The 17,324-nt window shown below is 47.6% G+C and overlaps 1 protein-coding gene across 1 annotated transcript in view; it reads right to left on the reverse strand.

Moving 5' to 3' along the window:
- DNAAF9 (dynein axonemal assembly factor 9) overlaps window positions 1–12,121 on the reverse strand; it is an 87,196-nt gene extending 75,075 nt beyond the window's left edge. Inside the window, exons 1-2 of the mRNA XM_061992084.1 lie at window positions 12,018–12,121; window positions 852–931 (exon numbers count right to left, since the gene is read on the reverse strand). Coding sequence (XP_061848068.1) covers window positions 852–931; window positions 12,018–12,103 — 166 coding nt within the window. The 5' untranslated portion in view covers window positions 12,104–12,121. The remainder of the gene's footprint in view (window positions 1–851; window positions 932–12,017) is intronic.
- Between the last annotated feature and the right edge of the window lie 5,203 nt (window positions 12,122–17,324).

Consider the following 17,324-nt stretch of genomic DNA (forward strand, 5'->3'; position numbering starts at 1 on the left):
GGCTATAATAGATTTTTCCATCTTCAACTGTAATACATTATTGAAACAGTCATTCCTTAGTCTTATTCTCTAAGGAATTCCAATCATCATTCCTGATTTCTTCCTCTAATATCTTGATCCTGATTACATTATAAGAAACAAGAGCTGGTGTTACATACAGAAATGATATTAAAGCAGGAGAAAAACCCTGTCACTTTCCTACAGCATACTTGCACATGCAGCTTTATTTCATATTGCCCTTTTCTGCCAATTCCAGAAGAAACAAAGCACAGAAACCACATGCTGCTTATATGCCACCATTTCACTCATAACTGCTTCATGCTCATGCAACTCTTTAAATTGACTTTGAATTACCTCTCCTGAGGCAAAATCTCCTTCCCAGTAAATTCAGGTTTTATTAATTCTGTCAGTTTTCTGATTATTCCCCTCTCTCCCTTCTAAACCAAGCCTGTTCTCAACCACCACCACCCTCCACAGCTCTGCATATGGTAAGCCTTAACCCTGGCACTCCTACACTGCCTAGACACAGGAATGCTTATTCAGATTAAATTCTCTCCATCTTGCTTTCCATTTCGACATGAACAAAGGTTCTCTCTTCCCTCCAGCCATTGAACTTTCACAAGGCTTGCAAGAACATTGATATTCTTAGCCAGTTTGCCTGAAGTTAGTAAATAGACTTCAGAATTATTCAGGGAGAAAAGAGTGTAAGAATCAGATAGTTGTGCATTCCCTGAGAAACGAGGCTGGGGCTTGGGAAGGAAGATGATGATCTTCATCTTTGTGCAACTCAGAGTATATTTATTAGTACAGTGAGAACAAAAAGGGGGGAGGGAGGGGAAGGTCAAACTAACCTAAAATGCAAAGGATTCCATCAGGTTGAGATTTGCTGCTCTGTGTCAGGATACTCTGAATGCTTCGAAGGCGGCTGCAGCTGCAAGAGAAAGAGCATTTGTCCGTAAGGTCAGTGTTTTGAAGTGCTCAAATTGGGTAGAGAGCTCACCTATAGCTTTTACCCTTCATTATATAAACTCACTGAACAAACTTCAACTGGAGTATCTTTAGTTTGAAATACATTTAGACCTCTTATCAAACCAGCCCCAGATTATTTCTTTTGTTCCACTAAAAGATAAAGTACTTAGAGCTGAAAGATGGCCTGAACTCATAACTGTCCCGTCTAAGTGCCTCTCTTCTTCCCAGCAAGGCAGCAACACTCCTTTGTCTATCACAGAAGCAGCCAAGCAACATAGGGCAAGTGATGCCCAACTAGAAAGCTGACAAGGAACTGCAGTAGCTCCCATACCCCATGAGGGGTTTGCAAAAGATGACTTTCAGCAGCTCCAGCACTACCAGACTGCTTCCACTCTGTGTAACTAAGAAACATAGACACATCTCACACCTCTTAAAAGATCAATGTGGAGCAAGCACTCCACTCACAATCTACAGGGTCCAATCTATGTCCTTGATTAGCAAAGCATCAATGTCATGTTGTCAGCAGTGTCCCAGGGATGCTTTTGCTTACCAGTACCACAAAGACTCAAATGGGTCACCTTGTCATTATTACAAGCTGAGACAGAAGTGTAGAATCGAGGGAACTTTCAGACAGAAATGAGAAAGCAAATTCAGTTGAGCACTCTGAGACTGAGAGGTCCTGACCAGAGGATTTTCTCTCATTGTTTTAAGGTTCATAGAATCACAGCATGGTGGGGGTTGGAAGGGAGCTTTAGAGATCATCCAGTGCAACCCCCTGCAGAAGCAGGGTCACCTAGATCAGGTCACACAGGAACGTGTCCAGGTGGGTCTTGAAGAGCTCCAAGGAAGGAGCCTCCACACCCTCCCTGGGCAGCCTGTGCCAGGGCTCCCTCACTCAAACACTGAAATGGTTATTTCTTATGTTTAAGTGGAACTTTTTGTGTTCCAGCTTCATCCCATCACCCCTTGTCCGGTTGCTGGCTACTATAGAAAAGAGGGATGTCCCAACCTCCTGACACCCACCCTTTAGATATTTATAAATGTTAATGAGCTCCCCCCTCAGTCTCCTCTTCTCCAGCCTGAACAGCCCCAGGTCCCACAGCCTTTCCTCAGCAGGAAGATGCTCCAGTCCCCTCAGCATCTTGGTGTCCCTGCACTGGCCTCTCTCCAGCACTTCCCTGTCCCTCTGGAGCTGGGGAGCCCAGAACTGGACACAGGACTCCAGATGAGGCCTCAGCAGCTCTGGCAGAGCAGAGGGGCAGCACAACCTCCCTGGCCCTGCTGCCCACACTCTTCTTGATGCATCCCAGGTTCTTCCTTGCATTTAGAATTACTCTCTAGAATTTTATGCAATCTACAATGAGGAATGATGGAGCCAACACTCTCATTTATCATAACAAAAGCTGAGCTCTGACCCTAAGAAAGATTTCTTTTTTCTGCAAGACAAATTAACAGACTGAACTGACCCTGGTGGGTTTCCAGTCAGGAAGTAAACCACAGCTCAGAACAACTCTAGATGAATAACAATGCAATGATAAAAGCATGAACTTCCCCCCTCTACATCCAAAGGGATATCTACATTCATTTTCATATGATGTGTGTTACATCTTTCATCACTTCTGTATTAAAACCATGAAATTACTCCAAAAGGAAGAGTTAGGGAAAATTACAAGGCTAAAATATAATCTCTGATTACAATAAAGAGAAATGAAACAATACCAGGTCTTGCCAAGACTTCCCTAATCAAAATTAATTGCTTATTATATAAAGTTTAATTTAGCTGTCCAATCTTTTAGCCAGGCAAAAAAATTCAGCTACAATAGCCAGACAGTGAGCAACATCATTTGTGCTTCTAGGCAACATTTTGTGAGCTTGTTTGAACATAGAGAGAAGGAAAGAAATCTCACTGCTGATATTACTGCCTGTGTTTGGTTGTTTAGAGTCTTGTTTATATAACTGTGAGCTGTTCAGCTCCAGGGAAACAAATGTCTCTTACAGAAACATTTAAAGGCAGCTAAATTCATCATCAGCTCAAGCAAACAAGGAAGTAAGGTCAAGTATTCATAGTTGCTTAAGCCAAATAAAGAGCAAATGTATCTTTTTGGTAATACTATGATTGTCATGCTCTACTTTCTCTGAGAGACAGGATGAACACAAAAGGTTTGCATTCATTTAAGTGCAATTCCAACATCTACAGTGAAGGACACACAACAGTTGAAGATGCTTTCATAGGGAGCACAAAAATCAACATCACCTCCCCACCCCTCACTTCTATTTTCTCCCATTTTTAGGTTGCCTATTTGAATCCCAAATACCTCCATTATTCTTTTTGCCTGAAACTTCCCAATTCAAATTACATGATGTTCCTGTGTGACCTGATCTAAGTGAACCTGCTTCTGCAGGGAAGTTGGACTAGATGATCTCTGGAGGTCCCTTCCAAGCCCTACCATTCTGTGATTCTGTGATCTCTGGGTTTTTTGTATATACTGTATTCCAGTAGAGATATTTCTATCCTGTCTTAGATAAAGTAAAGCCACTGTCATTAGCAAAAGGACATCTTAGATGTTGTTGCCATGTAGGTGATGCTTTGAGGTCCATGAAAGACATATTGAACTGTGTGCTGCACATTCCAGCAGCTTCTGATTATCAGTATTTGAAACTTAACCTCAAGCTGGATCTCACAGCTGTCTAATCTTAGGGTTTGTATCTTATTCTGGAAGTTTTTTATCCCATCATTAAATAGGACCTGGACAGCTTGGTAAGAGAGGATCCATTGTGGCAAGCTCTACAATGCTTGTATTTTTAATGCTTCCCATGTCACAAAATCAAGAGTAGGGAAAACCAGCTGCTTCACTAGAGGCACAGATAAATTTGACTTATTGCATTTGTTAGTATGCAAATAAACCTACAGTGATGTAAGGACAGGGCAAGTAGAATTGCCAGAGCCTTTGTAAAATGCAAGAAAACAGGCACAACTTTGTGGACAGACAAAACTCATGTGAAAACAAAGATGTTCCTCAACCTGCCTGCATGGGACTGTGGAAAAGAAACCTATGCTTCCTGAGACTCTCTGAAGGGCAGGTTGACAGGTCTGTGAGAAAGCATGCCCAAGGACTTCTGCAGTGACACTGCCAGCAGCTTCCTGACTGACTCTTAATAAAACATTAAGGGTTTATCAGAGGATGCATCTTCCAGCTTCTGCTCAGAGTGAGAAAAGAAACTGTCATCAGAGAAAAACAGGAATGCTTCTAATCTGAGGGCACAAGAGGTAGATTTTCATTCAACTCCTCTCAGAAAGAGGCAGATCTCACTCCACGTGTTCAGCTTCCTCTCAAGACATATTTAAGTAATTCTCCAGCCAAAGACAGGTTTTTCTGGGCTGTAAAATATTTTTCAAAGCTCTTAAGCACAGACTGAAGATAGATCTTGATTTTGCTACTATTCCTCCTATACTGATCATTTTTGGAAGGAATGGCTAGAATTCCATTTGACAACAACCAAGTAGAGAAATCCACAGGGAAAGATTCTCCCATGTATTAAAAATCACAGGTAAATTATTCCTAAGATCTTGAAACATTCATTTCACACTAACAGTCTCAACAAAAGGGAGGACTGAACAAATATGTTAATCATTTAACAGAAGTGATAGGAGCCTGTGCACTGAGACCAGAACAAAATACACAATGTTTTGGTCTCCTTCAGCTCTGTTTAAGTATTTTCTGGTCTGTTCAAGTGAACTGTGGTGGGGAGAAAAGGGGAAGAAGAATTAGAGGAGGAAAGTACTTGTATGTTTGGGTTGAGTGTTTCTTTCCCTCCTTAAGTTTTGATTTAAAGTTAGGAATTTTACTCTACTAGATTTACTTGTCAGGATCTTGCACAGAAATTGGGTGAAGCCCTTAAAATATAGAGTTCTCAGATTAGGCTGGTAAGAAAGTTGAATGCCAGGGCTCCATTTCCCACAGGAGATAGTCTTGACATAAAAGCAAAAGAAGCACAAGGCAAATCAAATGTTCATCATTTCATAGTTAAATGTATGCCCACAAAGATGTTTATTTCAATCTTAATATCAAACAGGCTTCTGAAGAATATTCTCCCTTGTGTTGTTTCAAGCAGTGGTTTCCATGCACGAAAAGCTTTCTTAACAGAAATATTTGCAACGTCATTTCAAGTGTGTATAAATCATGACATTCAAAGGCTGACATTAAAAACAGAAGACTTCTATGTCTGGAGAAAGACATTATTCAGAAACAGTGAAGGGAATAATTAGGATTCTTACAACACACGTTTAAACAATACAGGCTAAACTGTGCTTGGAGTCAGAGAAAAGAAACGGCCTTTTCTTGCATTTCACATTAAACAATCATCTGACAAAAACAAAGAAACCATCCTGGGAACAAAAACCCCTGACTTTTCCCATCTGCAAAGCAAGCACCCCAGCAAGGGTACTGACTTTTTCCTCCTTTTCATTTTACCACGGGGACACAGTTTCAAACAGAAACAAGGACGAAGGATCTCCATACAACAGCGTAACCCTCTGGGCTTCAGGGCACTTTCCTGAACATGTGGCTCTGGATCCACCCACAGCCATAACCAAAACTGAATTTGACAGTAGCTTGCTGCTGAAGAGTCAGCATGAGGTGTCTTTGAAAACAGAATTGCATGAAGCTTTTTGAAGGAAGCCCAAAATTTATGGACTTCAACAAGATTTGGACAAGATATCACAGAATCTCAAGGGTTGGAAGGGACCTGGAAAGCTCATCCAGTGCAACCCCCCTGCCAGAGCAGCACCACCTAGAGCAGGGCACACAGGGACCATCCAGATGGGTTGGAATGTCTCCAGAGAAGGAGCCTCCACAGCCCATCTGGGCAGCCCCTGCCAGTGCTCCCTCACCTCAACAGGGAAGAAATTCTTCCTTGTATTGCTTTGGAACCTCTTCTGTTGCAGCTTGTCCCCATTGCCCCTTGTCCTATCACTGGCCATCACTGAGCGCAGCCTGGCTCCAGCCTCCTCACACCCACCCTTGATGGGTTTGTAACATGAATGAGTCACCCCTCAGTCTCCTCTTCTCGAAGCTGCAGAGCCCCAGCTCCCTCAGCCTTTCACCACAAGGGAGATGCTCCACTCCATCATCTCTGTGTCCCTGCACTGAACTCTCTCCAGCAGCTCCCTGTCCTTCTGGAACTGGACACAACATTCCAGATGTGGGCTCAAGATTGCAGAGTTGAGGGGGAGGAGATAATGAGCTGCAAGCTACTTAGCCAATGAGGTGACCACAGCTGGGCTGCTTTACAAGTGGACAAGAACATCAAGTGGGTACAGTAAGAATTTTCCCATTGTGCACTTTTGAACAGAAGATGTGATCTCTACATTGTCTTAAGCCCACTGAAGAGCTTGTGGTGCTGCAAGGGACAGCCTTGCTCTTCTCACACTGCCTTTGTATTTGCACTGGCAAACTCGAAGCCATGTGTCAAGTCAGATCAGCTTGTGGATCCAAACAAACTCCAGCCCAGGAACTGAAAAAAAAATACCCCTTTCAAACACCAGTGAGCTGATCTGACTGCTGATGAAGGCAGGTCAGAAGGCAAAGCCACATTTTGAGGTGGCATCTGGCAATCAAGTGTGCTTGGGCCAATTAAGAAACTATGCGTTGAGGTACTTGATATTCTGCTAATCTTGGACTAGATCCAAAGAAAAAGGGGAAGATAATTGACAATCATTAACTTCTAAGAATTAGTGTTCATCTGTTCACATGTCTTCATACTAATTATGCAAAGTACCTTGCTTTACAACAGCCCAGCCTGTCACAACTTAGTAACAGACACAGCGCTGCAAGCCACGATATGTTGGCAAATAAAGGGAATATTAACAGCTGTGGTTTTCCTCCATCAGAAAGAATAAATACATTGAAATCATGGCACATAGTATTTTCATTTTATGTTTCCAGGATGTGTTACTTGTTTCTGCCTCCCTTGGTGCTAGCTGAATTTATTAGGAGGGCCAGCTTCCTTTTGTTGGCATCATAACCCAGGGGTACAATGCTATTGGCATTGATGGATTTAGGTGAACCTGCTTTGCCAGGGGGGTTGGATTAAATGATCTCTAAAGATCCCTTCCAACCCCTACCATTCTGTGAGTCTGTATTTCCCAGAGCCCAGTTTCCCATCTGGCTGTGGTTAACGTGCAATTCAGCTAACAAAGGATGTGATTTCACCCCAGTGAGTAGGTTTTGCTCCATATTGGCAGACGTGATGCTCCTCCCCCACAAAGGCTAGGCGGTCTTAATAAAACCCCAACACGTGGTGAGGCTTGGATGGAGAGCAGGGAACAAGGGGGAGACATCCCTGGCAAGGCTTCTGCAAACCCTCTCATTAACTAGGTTCATCTTCAGGGAACAGCTTGAATAGATTCATGCTGACTATCAGAGACACTGGTTTAAACATTAAGAAACTGATTGTTTTTAACAAGATATATAAATAAAGCTGAAAGAGAAAACTGGTTTAGGGGTTTTTTTCCCCCCCCAGTCTCACTCCTTGTTAACTTGCTGTACCATCTGTTTCCACTTTACCCACAAAAAAAATCAAGTGCAGCTTTTCACAGGTCTTTTGTCAACCTCACAATTTCTACCAGCAACGTTATTGTTAGGTTAGAGTACAGGCTCTCCCTGGATAGTCTGACACTATCACCATCTCAATGTATGTGTGAAAACAGAAACCAGACCATTGGAGAGTCAAGAATTTGACTCATTTCAAACATGGTTGCTTTGAAATGTACTGTCTTACTCGAACAACAACATGCTTTCTCAGTCTTATTTATTTTACTTAGCTCATCAAAATAACCCTGTCTTACTGTTTGACACCAAAAAAGACAGGGGCACTCACCCACCTTCAAATACATGCTAATTTTGCAGCTGTTGGCAACATTTCTCTACAACAAACACATGGAACTTGACTGTAAATATGAGAGTTCTAAGAACACTTCTGTTCAGCAACAGCAAGTAGCAAATACTAGAAGTGGACGTCAAGGAAGAACCTTCTGTGTGTGTTTTACAGGGCCAGATTCACCACTTCTGGACTTCAAATGGTGTGTAACATTCAACTCTGTAATTCACAGAGCTCAAAGCACATAGGAACAAGCATGAATCTCTCCTTAGTAAATGTATTGGACTAACTGATGCCATTTGCAAGTTACAAGCTTGTTGAGGATCTCTGGCACTTGAGCCCAGGTGAACAGTGGCACCACTTATGAAGAAAGCACATTGATCCAGGTATTTTCTACAGCCGTGCTGGATTGTGCAGCCCTTTGGCATAATGTGTTTATTGGGTCTCAACATCAGCAGATGGGCTGGAAAGGAAGTGAGTGCAATCAAATGACAGGCTGCCCATCACCTACACAAATGTAGATGTCAGACTTGCAGCCTTGATGCCTTCTCTGTTTAACAGGCTGCTTTACAAACAGCAGGTCTGCATTTTCACTTCCTCAAATAGCAGCACATTATTGAAGACACCAGCTATTCCCAAAAAAAACCCATATTATCATCTGAGAAAATGATAATATTTGAAGTAGGAAAGATTAGCAGCTTGAGTGCAATTATTCTGTAATCTCTGATCAGAAAGACAAGGCAAGGGTCAGGCACGTGAGCACAAATCAAAAGTTCAGATTCATTTCATTTGTGGCTAAATTGACTTTCAGAGCCCATGAGTGGGCCACAAGCACTGCAGCCACAGTTAAGTCAGGCTACTTTCAGAGCTCACTCCTTCAGCCACAAAGCAGGATGCCAAATGCTTTGCCATCAGCTCATGATGAAAGCAGTAACTTCAGCTGAAGCAGATGAGTTTATACAACAGCTCTGCTCCTCTTCTGGGCAGCTTTTCCTTTCCAAGCACGTCTACCTTTCTATTCCTACCAACCATAGTCCTGTATCCCTCTTAACTTTGCCTGCAGCCTAGCACTCAACAGACCCTAAGCCATCTTACTTCCATAACATGGTAAAACCCACCATCCATATTGAAGGAATGGGGTTGGTTTTCCCTTTTTTAACTCCCTCCTGTACTTCAGCAAGTCAAATTAACTCTTTCTTTGCTCAGCTAAAATCAAGTGCATCCCTGAAAAGAATTTTGGTGATACAGTGCCTTTACAAAACTCTGAACCTCAGTTTAATTACACAAGGAACACATGGATACAAACTGCTCATCCCTCAACACAGGAATCTCCTCTGCTAAAACGGGTTGGGAAACCACAACAGCTCTTTCGTCCCTGCACCTCCGTGCTCACAAACACCCACTCACTGCTCCTCTGCAGACACAGCACAAAAAGCCACAGACTTAACCACTATGTGATTGAAACCAGAAGGGTTCAGAGGATGATAATATTAGGCATGTAGGCAGAGGCAACATAAAAATGAACCCAAGCACTCATTTTACATTTCCTTACAGACACCCGGCGAGAACTGATCTGTATTGTGTTACCAACGTGGGTAATTCATGATGGGGATTTGCCTATTCTATTTTACCTCAAGGTAATGCAAAAGAGGAAAGGGGGAGGGTTCTGAGCCCCAGCAAACAGAACAAACTCACATTTGATATTTAACAGAAGCGTTTAATAGGAAATGTGTTCAGAAATGCATGTATTCTTAAGGAAAACACTCAGCACTGGACATAGACAACATGAAACATGACATCACCCTCTAAAAAGCCATATCCTTTTCTGGGCAATACTCATCTCTCAGCTAAGGGAGGTTTTTCTTCCTTTTCATTTACAAAACTCTCCTTTACTTGCTTTTGTTGTTACAGCTCTGGAGGGTCACTGTAGAAAATGACAGCTCCCAACACACCACACATCCAGCAGACCAAAACTCTCAAGTACGTGGAAGAATTCCAAGAATTATCTCTGGCTGCTTCTCTCTTCTTTATATAGTCTGAAGAATGTTTCCATTCCTGTTTGGGACTTGGGGGCAGGGAAGGGAAGGTAACGGATTGTTTTGGTTTAAAAGTTAGTTGCACTAACTGCCCAGTATCTGCTGACTGCTTGGGAAATGTATTGCAAACATTGGCCTCCCTGCCTGCATCTGGTGTGACAGGAAAAAAAACACCCAACCCCCGGATCAAAACTGCACATGAACCAACGAGGAGGGGAAAAAATTAACAGATGACATGTCTCCTACAAATGTGCCAAACTCCAGATGCTGGCTGCATCTCCCAGTGGAGCTCAAAAGCTTGCAGATGTTCCCAGAGAGTCTGAATGTTCTCATGATAACTCTAAAACAAGATCTCAGATTACAAAAGTCACTCAGAAAGGGAAAGGCTTGAGAGGAAACCATTTTCTCCTTCGGCTTGCTTGTGTTTTATTTAACCATCTTGCTACTTTGTTACCGACACGAATGTTTAGATACATTCCAGCTATAAACAAACACCCAGATCTTTATAAACAAATAAACCCACTTTATTCAGTGAAATAAAACACATTTGAAAAGGTCATTTCTCCTTCCCGCTTGCTAACTGCAGGCAGAAAGGGAACACAACCATCACACAACAGCCATGTTCATGCATCTTAAGCAAACAGAACGACCTCCATTTCTCCCTCACGGTGCAGAATTCCTCATTTCACAGGCACAGTGTCTGAAAAGGCAAAATGCTTTGATTCCCTTCTTGTAAAAAAACAATATGCAGGTAATCGACCAACTGCAATTTACATGCAATCCTGCAATGACTCGCCGTGTAAATTCACACTGGTGAATGCTCCCATCTATTGTGCTGTTACTGTTGAAAGCACCCAGCCTTTCAGCTCCTGGGTTTTCTTCATGGTATCACAAAGCAGAATCACAGGATGGCTGAGGTTGTAGAAGACCTTTAAGGTCCTGCAGTCCAACTGCTCCCTCAGCATTGCCATGACCACCACTGACCCGTGGCCCTCAGCCACACGGCTTTGGGATGTCCCCAGGGATGAGGTCTCCACCATGGCCCTGGGCAGCCTGAGACAGGGCTTGACAACCCTTTCAGGGAAGAAATTGTTCCTAATATCCAGTCTAAACCTCCCCTGGTGCAACTTAAGGTTGTTTCCTCTGTTCAGACACATCAGATAATACACTATAGCCTAATACACACACATGGGTGCACCTTAAGGCTTTGAAACGAAACAGAGATCTGGCAGCCTAACAATACCTGAGCTGACACCTGAGATCCCACAGAGCCAGCGCTATCACCTGACACATCCCCACACCCCATCTCTCACCAAGCTCTAGCCTCCACATTTCCAAAGCTCAGAGAACCTTATTGCCTTCATACAATTCTCCACAAGCCACTCTGCAGGTGCCCACACAAACAATTCCCTCCATAATCCCTTACCTGCTCCCAAATCTATGTTATTCCTACCGCTGTTCAGCTTTCCTACCTCTCACGAGCCTTTTTTCACCCTGTTTCCAAGGTAGCCCCACAGCCATCCCCTCCCAGACCAGAACCTGGCTCAGCTGCTCATGGCAACACCCCTCCACTCTCCAGACCAGCCCCTCTCTCCAAGGTCCCCAAACCTCTCCTTTTGTCCACCCCAAGCACCCACACACCCTCCTCCAGCGCCATTCGGGATTTGCCAATCCCTGCTACACCCACAAGGTCAAGCCAGGTCCCTGCCTGCCATCCCGTCGGGCCACCAGCACTCCTCTCCCAGCAGCCGCCTGCAAAATGAGCCTCTGGCCATGATCCCCGAGCCCCACAACGAGCCACCCCAACCTCTTCAATCACTCCAGAGCCCCCTGCAATACCCCCGAACTCTTCCATGCCACTTGCACAACACAAAACCTGCTCTTAACGTCCCTACGCCCCTCCATCCCAGCTGACCTCAGCACCACCGACGCCCCTGACCCACCCCATCGCCCTGACTTCTTCCCATCAATCCCTTTCAACGGTCACCGCTCGCTCAACGCCTCCAACCCCCCCGCAGAAGCCGCTCAACACCCGCACCCCATCCCTGCCCCCCCCAGCCTCCTCCCGCACGCCCACCGCAGCAGCCCCCTCCGCGCACCCCCCGCCCTGTCATCTCCCCCGCCGCCCGTTACCTGACGGAGGCCTCCGGGGCGCGGGGGCGGCGCGGCGCGGGGCGCGGGGGCGGCAGGAGGAGCGCGGAGCGGCCGCACAGCGCCATGGCGACGGCGATGCGGCGCGGGCGGAGCGAACGGGCAGCACTGCGGCCGCCCCGCCGAGCCGAGCCGAGCCCAGCCGCGCCCCGCCCCGCGCCGCACGCACCACCCGCCGCGGGGGGGTGCGCAACGGCACGCCCGCATCGCTCCGCGCTCTCTCTGCCTTCCCGGCGGCGCAAGAGTCAGCTCGGCTTTCTCGTGTCTTCTCAGCGCTGCCGCGAAGGTTTGGACCGCTCGGAACGGCTGGGTGCAAACACGGCGAGGGAAGGGTGACGGCTGGCTCTCCCTCTCCGCGAGTCATGGGCTCGTCCAACTCCTGCCCCCCGCGCGCACACGCTGGTTCCCCGCATCCCCCCCACGGCCACTCGTGGGCGTGTCCAACAGCCACCGCACAGCACCCCCCTGTCGTGTCGTGGGCTCGTCCGACCCCACGGAACCCGCGCGGGACGCTGTGACACGGACCCACGGACACTGTGACACGGACCCACGGACACTGTGACACGGACCCACGGACACTGACACGGACCCACGGACACTGTGATATAGACCCACGGACACTGACACGGACCCACTGACAGTGTGACACGGACCCACTGACAGGGTGACATGGACCCACGGACACTGTGACACAGACCCACGGACACGGTGACACGGACCCACGGACAGGGTGACATGGACCCACGGACACACTCGGACCCACAGACACTGTGACACAGACCCACGGACACTGACATGGACCCACTGACAGTGTGACACGGACCCACGGACACTGTGACACAGACACTGTGACACGGACCCACGGACATTGTGACACGGACCCACGGACACTGACACGGACCCACGGACGCTGTGACACGGACCCACGGACACTGACACGGACCCACGGACACTGTGACACGGACCCACGGACACTGTGACACGGACCCACTGACACAGACCCACTGACACTGTGACACGGACCCACGGACACTGTGACACGGACCCACGGACACTGATACGGACCCACGGACACTGACACGGACCCATGGACATTGTGACACGGACCCATGGACACTGTTACACAGACCCACTGACACTGACACGGACCCACTGACACTGACAAGGACCCACGGACACTGACACAGACCCATGGACAGTGTGACATGGACCCCATGGACACTATGACACAGACACTGTGACACGGACCTACAGACACTGTGACACGGACCCACGGACACTGTGACACGGACCTCATGGACCCACTCCCACCCTTTGCCTGGAGCCCCACGAGACGGTGTGACAGGGATGTGTCAGGGACCCCATGGACCCCCCCCCCCCCCTATATCCACAGCCCCACGGCACGATGTGACAAGGACTCCAGGAGACCCCACTCCCCTCCCTGGATCCCCACGGGATGGTGTGACAGGGATGTGAGCGGGACCCCACGGACCTCTCGCCCAGAGCGCCCAGCCCCTCCTGTAAACAGTTTCACCTCCCGCCTCCTGCCCTGTGGTGCCCAGCTCAGAGCTGCCACAGGCTCTGGACTTGGACCAGTCTCGCCCAGTTCAGTGTCACCGCGTCTTTCCGCTGTCCCCTCGCGCCTGGGTGTTGCATCGCCCCCAAAACCCACAATGAGCCAGCACAAGGGATGCCACCCAAAGGAGTTTCGGTCCCGCACACGAACATCCCCCCGGTAAAAGCCTGAAGTCCCCACGGTGCAGGGAAGGAGCTGGAACCGGGGTTTAATGAACCATGCAGGGGGCACACGGCTTGAAACCTATTAATCACGCATCCCCCAGCTGCGGGAGGGAGGGAACACATCCTCCTGCATCCTCCTGCCTCATCATTATAGCCCGAGGGGGGTAGGAAAGCTGCCCCATGGCATGACAAGGGCTTGAGTAAGCATTAAGGGAAACCGACTTTGCTGTCGCTGTTCACATCCCCCCCTATGCTGCTCCCCCCACCTTCCCCCAGAAAGCCCGATGTTAGTCTTTGACTGGTTGCCGTCCCTGTTAATCACCCTGACTCCTCATCCCTGCTGCAGAGGGAGATAAGACCACTCCTCTACACTATAATTACCAAAAGCAGCACAAAGCCCTAAATCCTTTGGGTGTGGTGGAGACACCAAGGCTGCCAAGAGCAAACTCCTTTTCTCTGGTGTTGCAATGGACCCCAAAGACAAGGTGCACACAGGGAGGCTCTGTGCCTCACACACACCCCTCTCTTAGCTCAGTGCAGGTGAGAACACCTTCCAAAGTGTTATTTCTCTCTTTTTCCTCCCCCAAAACCACGTTGGACTTTGCACACTGCTGCAGAAGACAAGATAAATATGCTGGGCCATGACCCAGCCTGCCCTGTGGCAACCAGGAAGCCTTTTAGCTGGTCTCACCAGTAAAGCTCAGGTGGGTTCCATGTGCAGGTGTCTCTAAACCATGGGTTACACCACCCAGCTCCATCTCATGTGCTGACAGGGAGTTGACACTGTCTGCATCCTGAACTGTCCCTCTTTCTTTGAGCCCCTGGACATGCTTTAAAAATGAGCTTTGCTAAGGTAAAATCCATAGTGGGAACTGAAGCGCTGAAAACCAGCCAGCTGAGTGTTTGTCAGCATTGCTAAAGACCCTTGGCTTCCCTCCACAAAGCCCCAAAACCATGTCCTTCCTGCCTCTCTTGTCATGTGCCAAATGAGACAGAGTCCTGCAGAGCTCCTGCCAGATTCCCCCATCCCAGTCCATGGACCACCAGCCTCCAAAAGGCTTTTCCCAGGCTCCCTCCACATCTGATGCTCGTGTAAGGAAGGGGACATGTCCCAGCAGTGCATCTTTGCTGACTTTTCCCTGTGACAAGGACCATCCTTAACATTTGGGTGCTGTGTTGGCTCTTCATTCCCCTTGGCATTCAACTGAGACCCTGATGGCCACGATCCATCACCACAGGGGTGTTCATGTGCCTGCCCATGGACATGCAGAGCTCCAAAGCATCAGAAACACAGCAAGGTGATGGTGAGAGAAGAGCAAGAGAGCTTCCCAAGGCAAGAGTGCAGTTTTGCTCCCAAGGCTCTTCTTCCAGACAGCAATTGAAGACATTTGACATCACTGGCTGGAATCAGCCTGTTACCTGCAGCTTTGTGTTTCCCTTGGGTGCAAGGTGATGCAAAAGCAGACCAACAGCCTGGAAAACACCCACCAGAGAGGTCAGACTTCCTGGGGAAGGAGTGATGTGGAAGGGGAAGGGGTGTTTGGCAGCACAGCTGGGAAAGGACACAACGTCAACTCTTGTTCCTGCTCCCCAGCTTCCTGACCATCACTGTCCCACTATTGTTCCACATTCTCAAGCATGCAAACAGCTGAATGAAATCCATAACAATTGCCAAAGAAAGGAAAAGGAAAGCAGAATGCATTGGAAAAGGGGGAAAGCTGCTGCTGATGTTGCTTGATGGGTCCTCCTGACCTAGATCTTACCCAACAGTAAACCATCAAATCTGGGTTAAGTCTCTGCTCGCTTGACCTGTCAGGGCTCTCCCTTGCTGTGCTTTCAGCTTGGCTACCTCAGCTTTGGCATCTCTCTGTGGAAACAGAAATACCTGTTTATTTTTAGTAAATCCCTGTCTGAGACAACAATGTTGGACACACAGAAGCCAAAAATAGCTGTTGACATGTACCTGGAGGGGTCCACCATTCCCCCACCCATGCCCAAACTTCTCACCCTGGGCTGGTGGCTGGGTTTTACTTTGCAATTAAGGCATCCATCTCGTGCTCCTGGCATGCTCCCTCTCCACAGAAGGTGTGTGCTGCTGTATTCTGGGTTGCAGGAAGGCTTTGATGTCCTGGTGCATGGAAAGGAGACATCCTGGAGGACTTTCCAGGATGGTGGAACCTCAGTTTACCAGCTGAAAGACCTGTGTCTCCATCCCTTGTGCTCAACAGGGCAGAAGCAATCCCAGAAATTAAACTGGAGGTCACAGCTCCAGCTCTGGCTTTTCCTGTGGTGCCAGAGACACAAGTGACAACTGGCAGCAGTGACAGCACAACAGCTACAAACAAAAACAGACACAAAAGCTTTCTGGCTTACACAAATCCCACCACGACCTTCCAGCTTCCTATTAGCCCAGGATCTATCTTTTAGGGCTTTCAATTATAGGGTTTTTTCTTATCCTTGTGTAGCATTTGAGTCTACCAGGAGCCACTTTCCCACTGCAACAGCACTTTCAAGGAGATAATTAGGACTTCTTGGAGAGAAGGAGATAATTCAGACCTCCTGGAGAGAAAAACCCAAGTGTGTGGTGCTTGTGTGGTGAGCAAACCAGGCAGTCCCCTGCTGTGTTTCATAAGAACTTGTTTTCCTCCCCTCTCTGTTCAGATTGATGGGATCCCCATTGCATTTATGGGATCCCATAAATGTTTCAGCAGTGTCCAGCCTCCAGGCAGTGCCCTGAGAGCAGTGGATGTTCCTTCCAAGAACAAACTTGCTGCCTACGAGGCACTTTGTGAAAAATGGATGGATGGCACCAGGCAGGGCTGAAAACATGACTGTAACTGAAGTTTCTCACTTTTATCACCTCAGGAGGGAAAATTAAGCAGTAATTTGGGATGGTGATAAAAACCCCCCTCCATTTATCCAAGTTCTTCAGGCTAAAAAGGTCTGAGTTCTTCTCAAGTGCTGTTTTGGCAGGAGAGTCATTAAGATTTCCTCTTTCACAACAGTAGCAGTGCTGGTTTTCTTCACATAGCTACTGCTCTTTGTAAGTGAAGAGTTTAGGTAAGAGAAGAGGCTGAGGCTGACTATGAACTGGATGGGGTCTGTTGGAAGCTCTGTTTGCTAACTCCATGCAAGTAGGGAATTTGGTGCTGTTGGTGGTGGTTGCTGGAGTTGCCTTTGAGCTCTTCAGTGGTGGTTGGAGCACAGAGGTGTTTGTTGACAGGAGGGAACTGCCAGCCCTGAGAATAAATCAGCATCCTGGCTTCTTAATCCAAACCTGATCTGGGATGTCTCCCAGTGCTACAGGATGACAGTCCCTGCTCAGGGTTCTCTGAGGACAGAGGCAGAGTGACCTTCCTCAGCACTACAGCTGTCCTCCTGATGGGTGGCCATCAGCTCTTGGAGGCAACCAGCCCTTCACCCATCCTTTTCCCCCTCCCTTTGATATAGTCATTTCAGCCTCAGATAAACAAAAGGAGCCAGGACCTACAGCACTGGCTGTGGAGCCTCCCCTGAGTCTCATTATCTCCAGGATCAGCCTCCCACCTC

The sequence above is a fragment of the Colius striatus genome, chromosome 3, assembly GCF_028858725.1.
Source record: "Colius striatus isolate bColStr4 chromosome 3, bColStr4.1.hap1, whole genome shotgun sequence".
Lineage (NCBI taxonomy): Eukaryota > Metazoa > Chordata > Aves > Coliiformes > Coliidae > Colius > Colius striatus.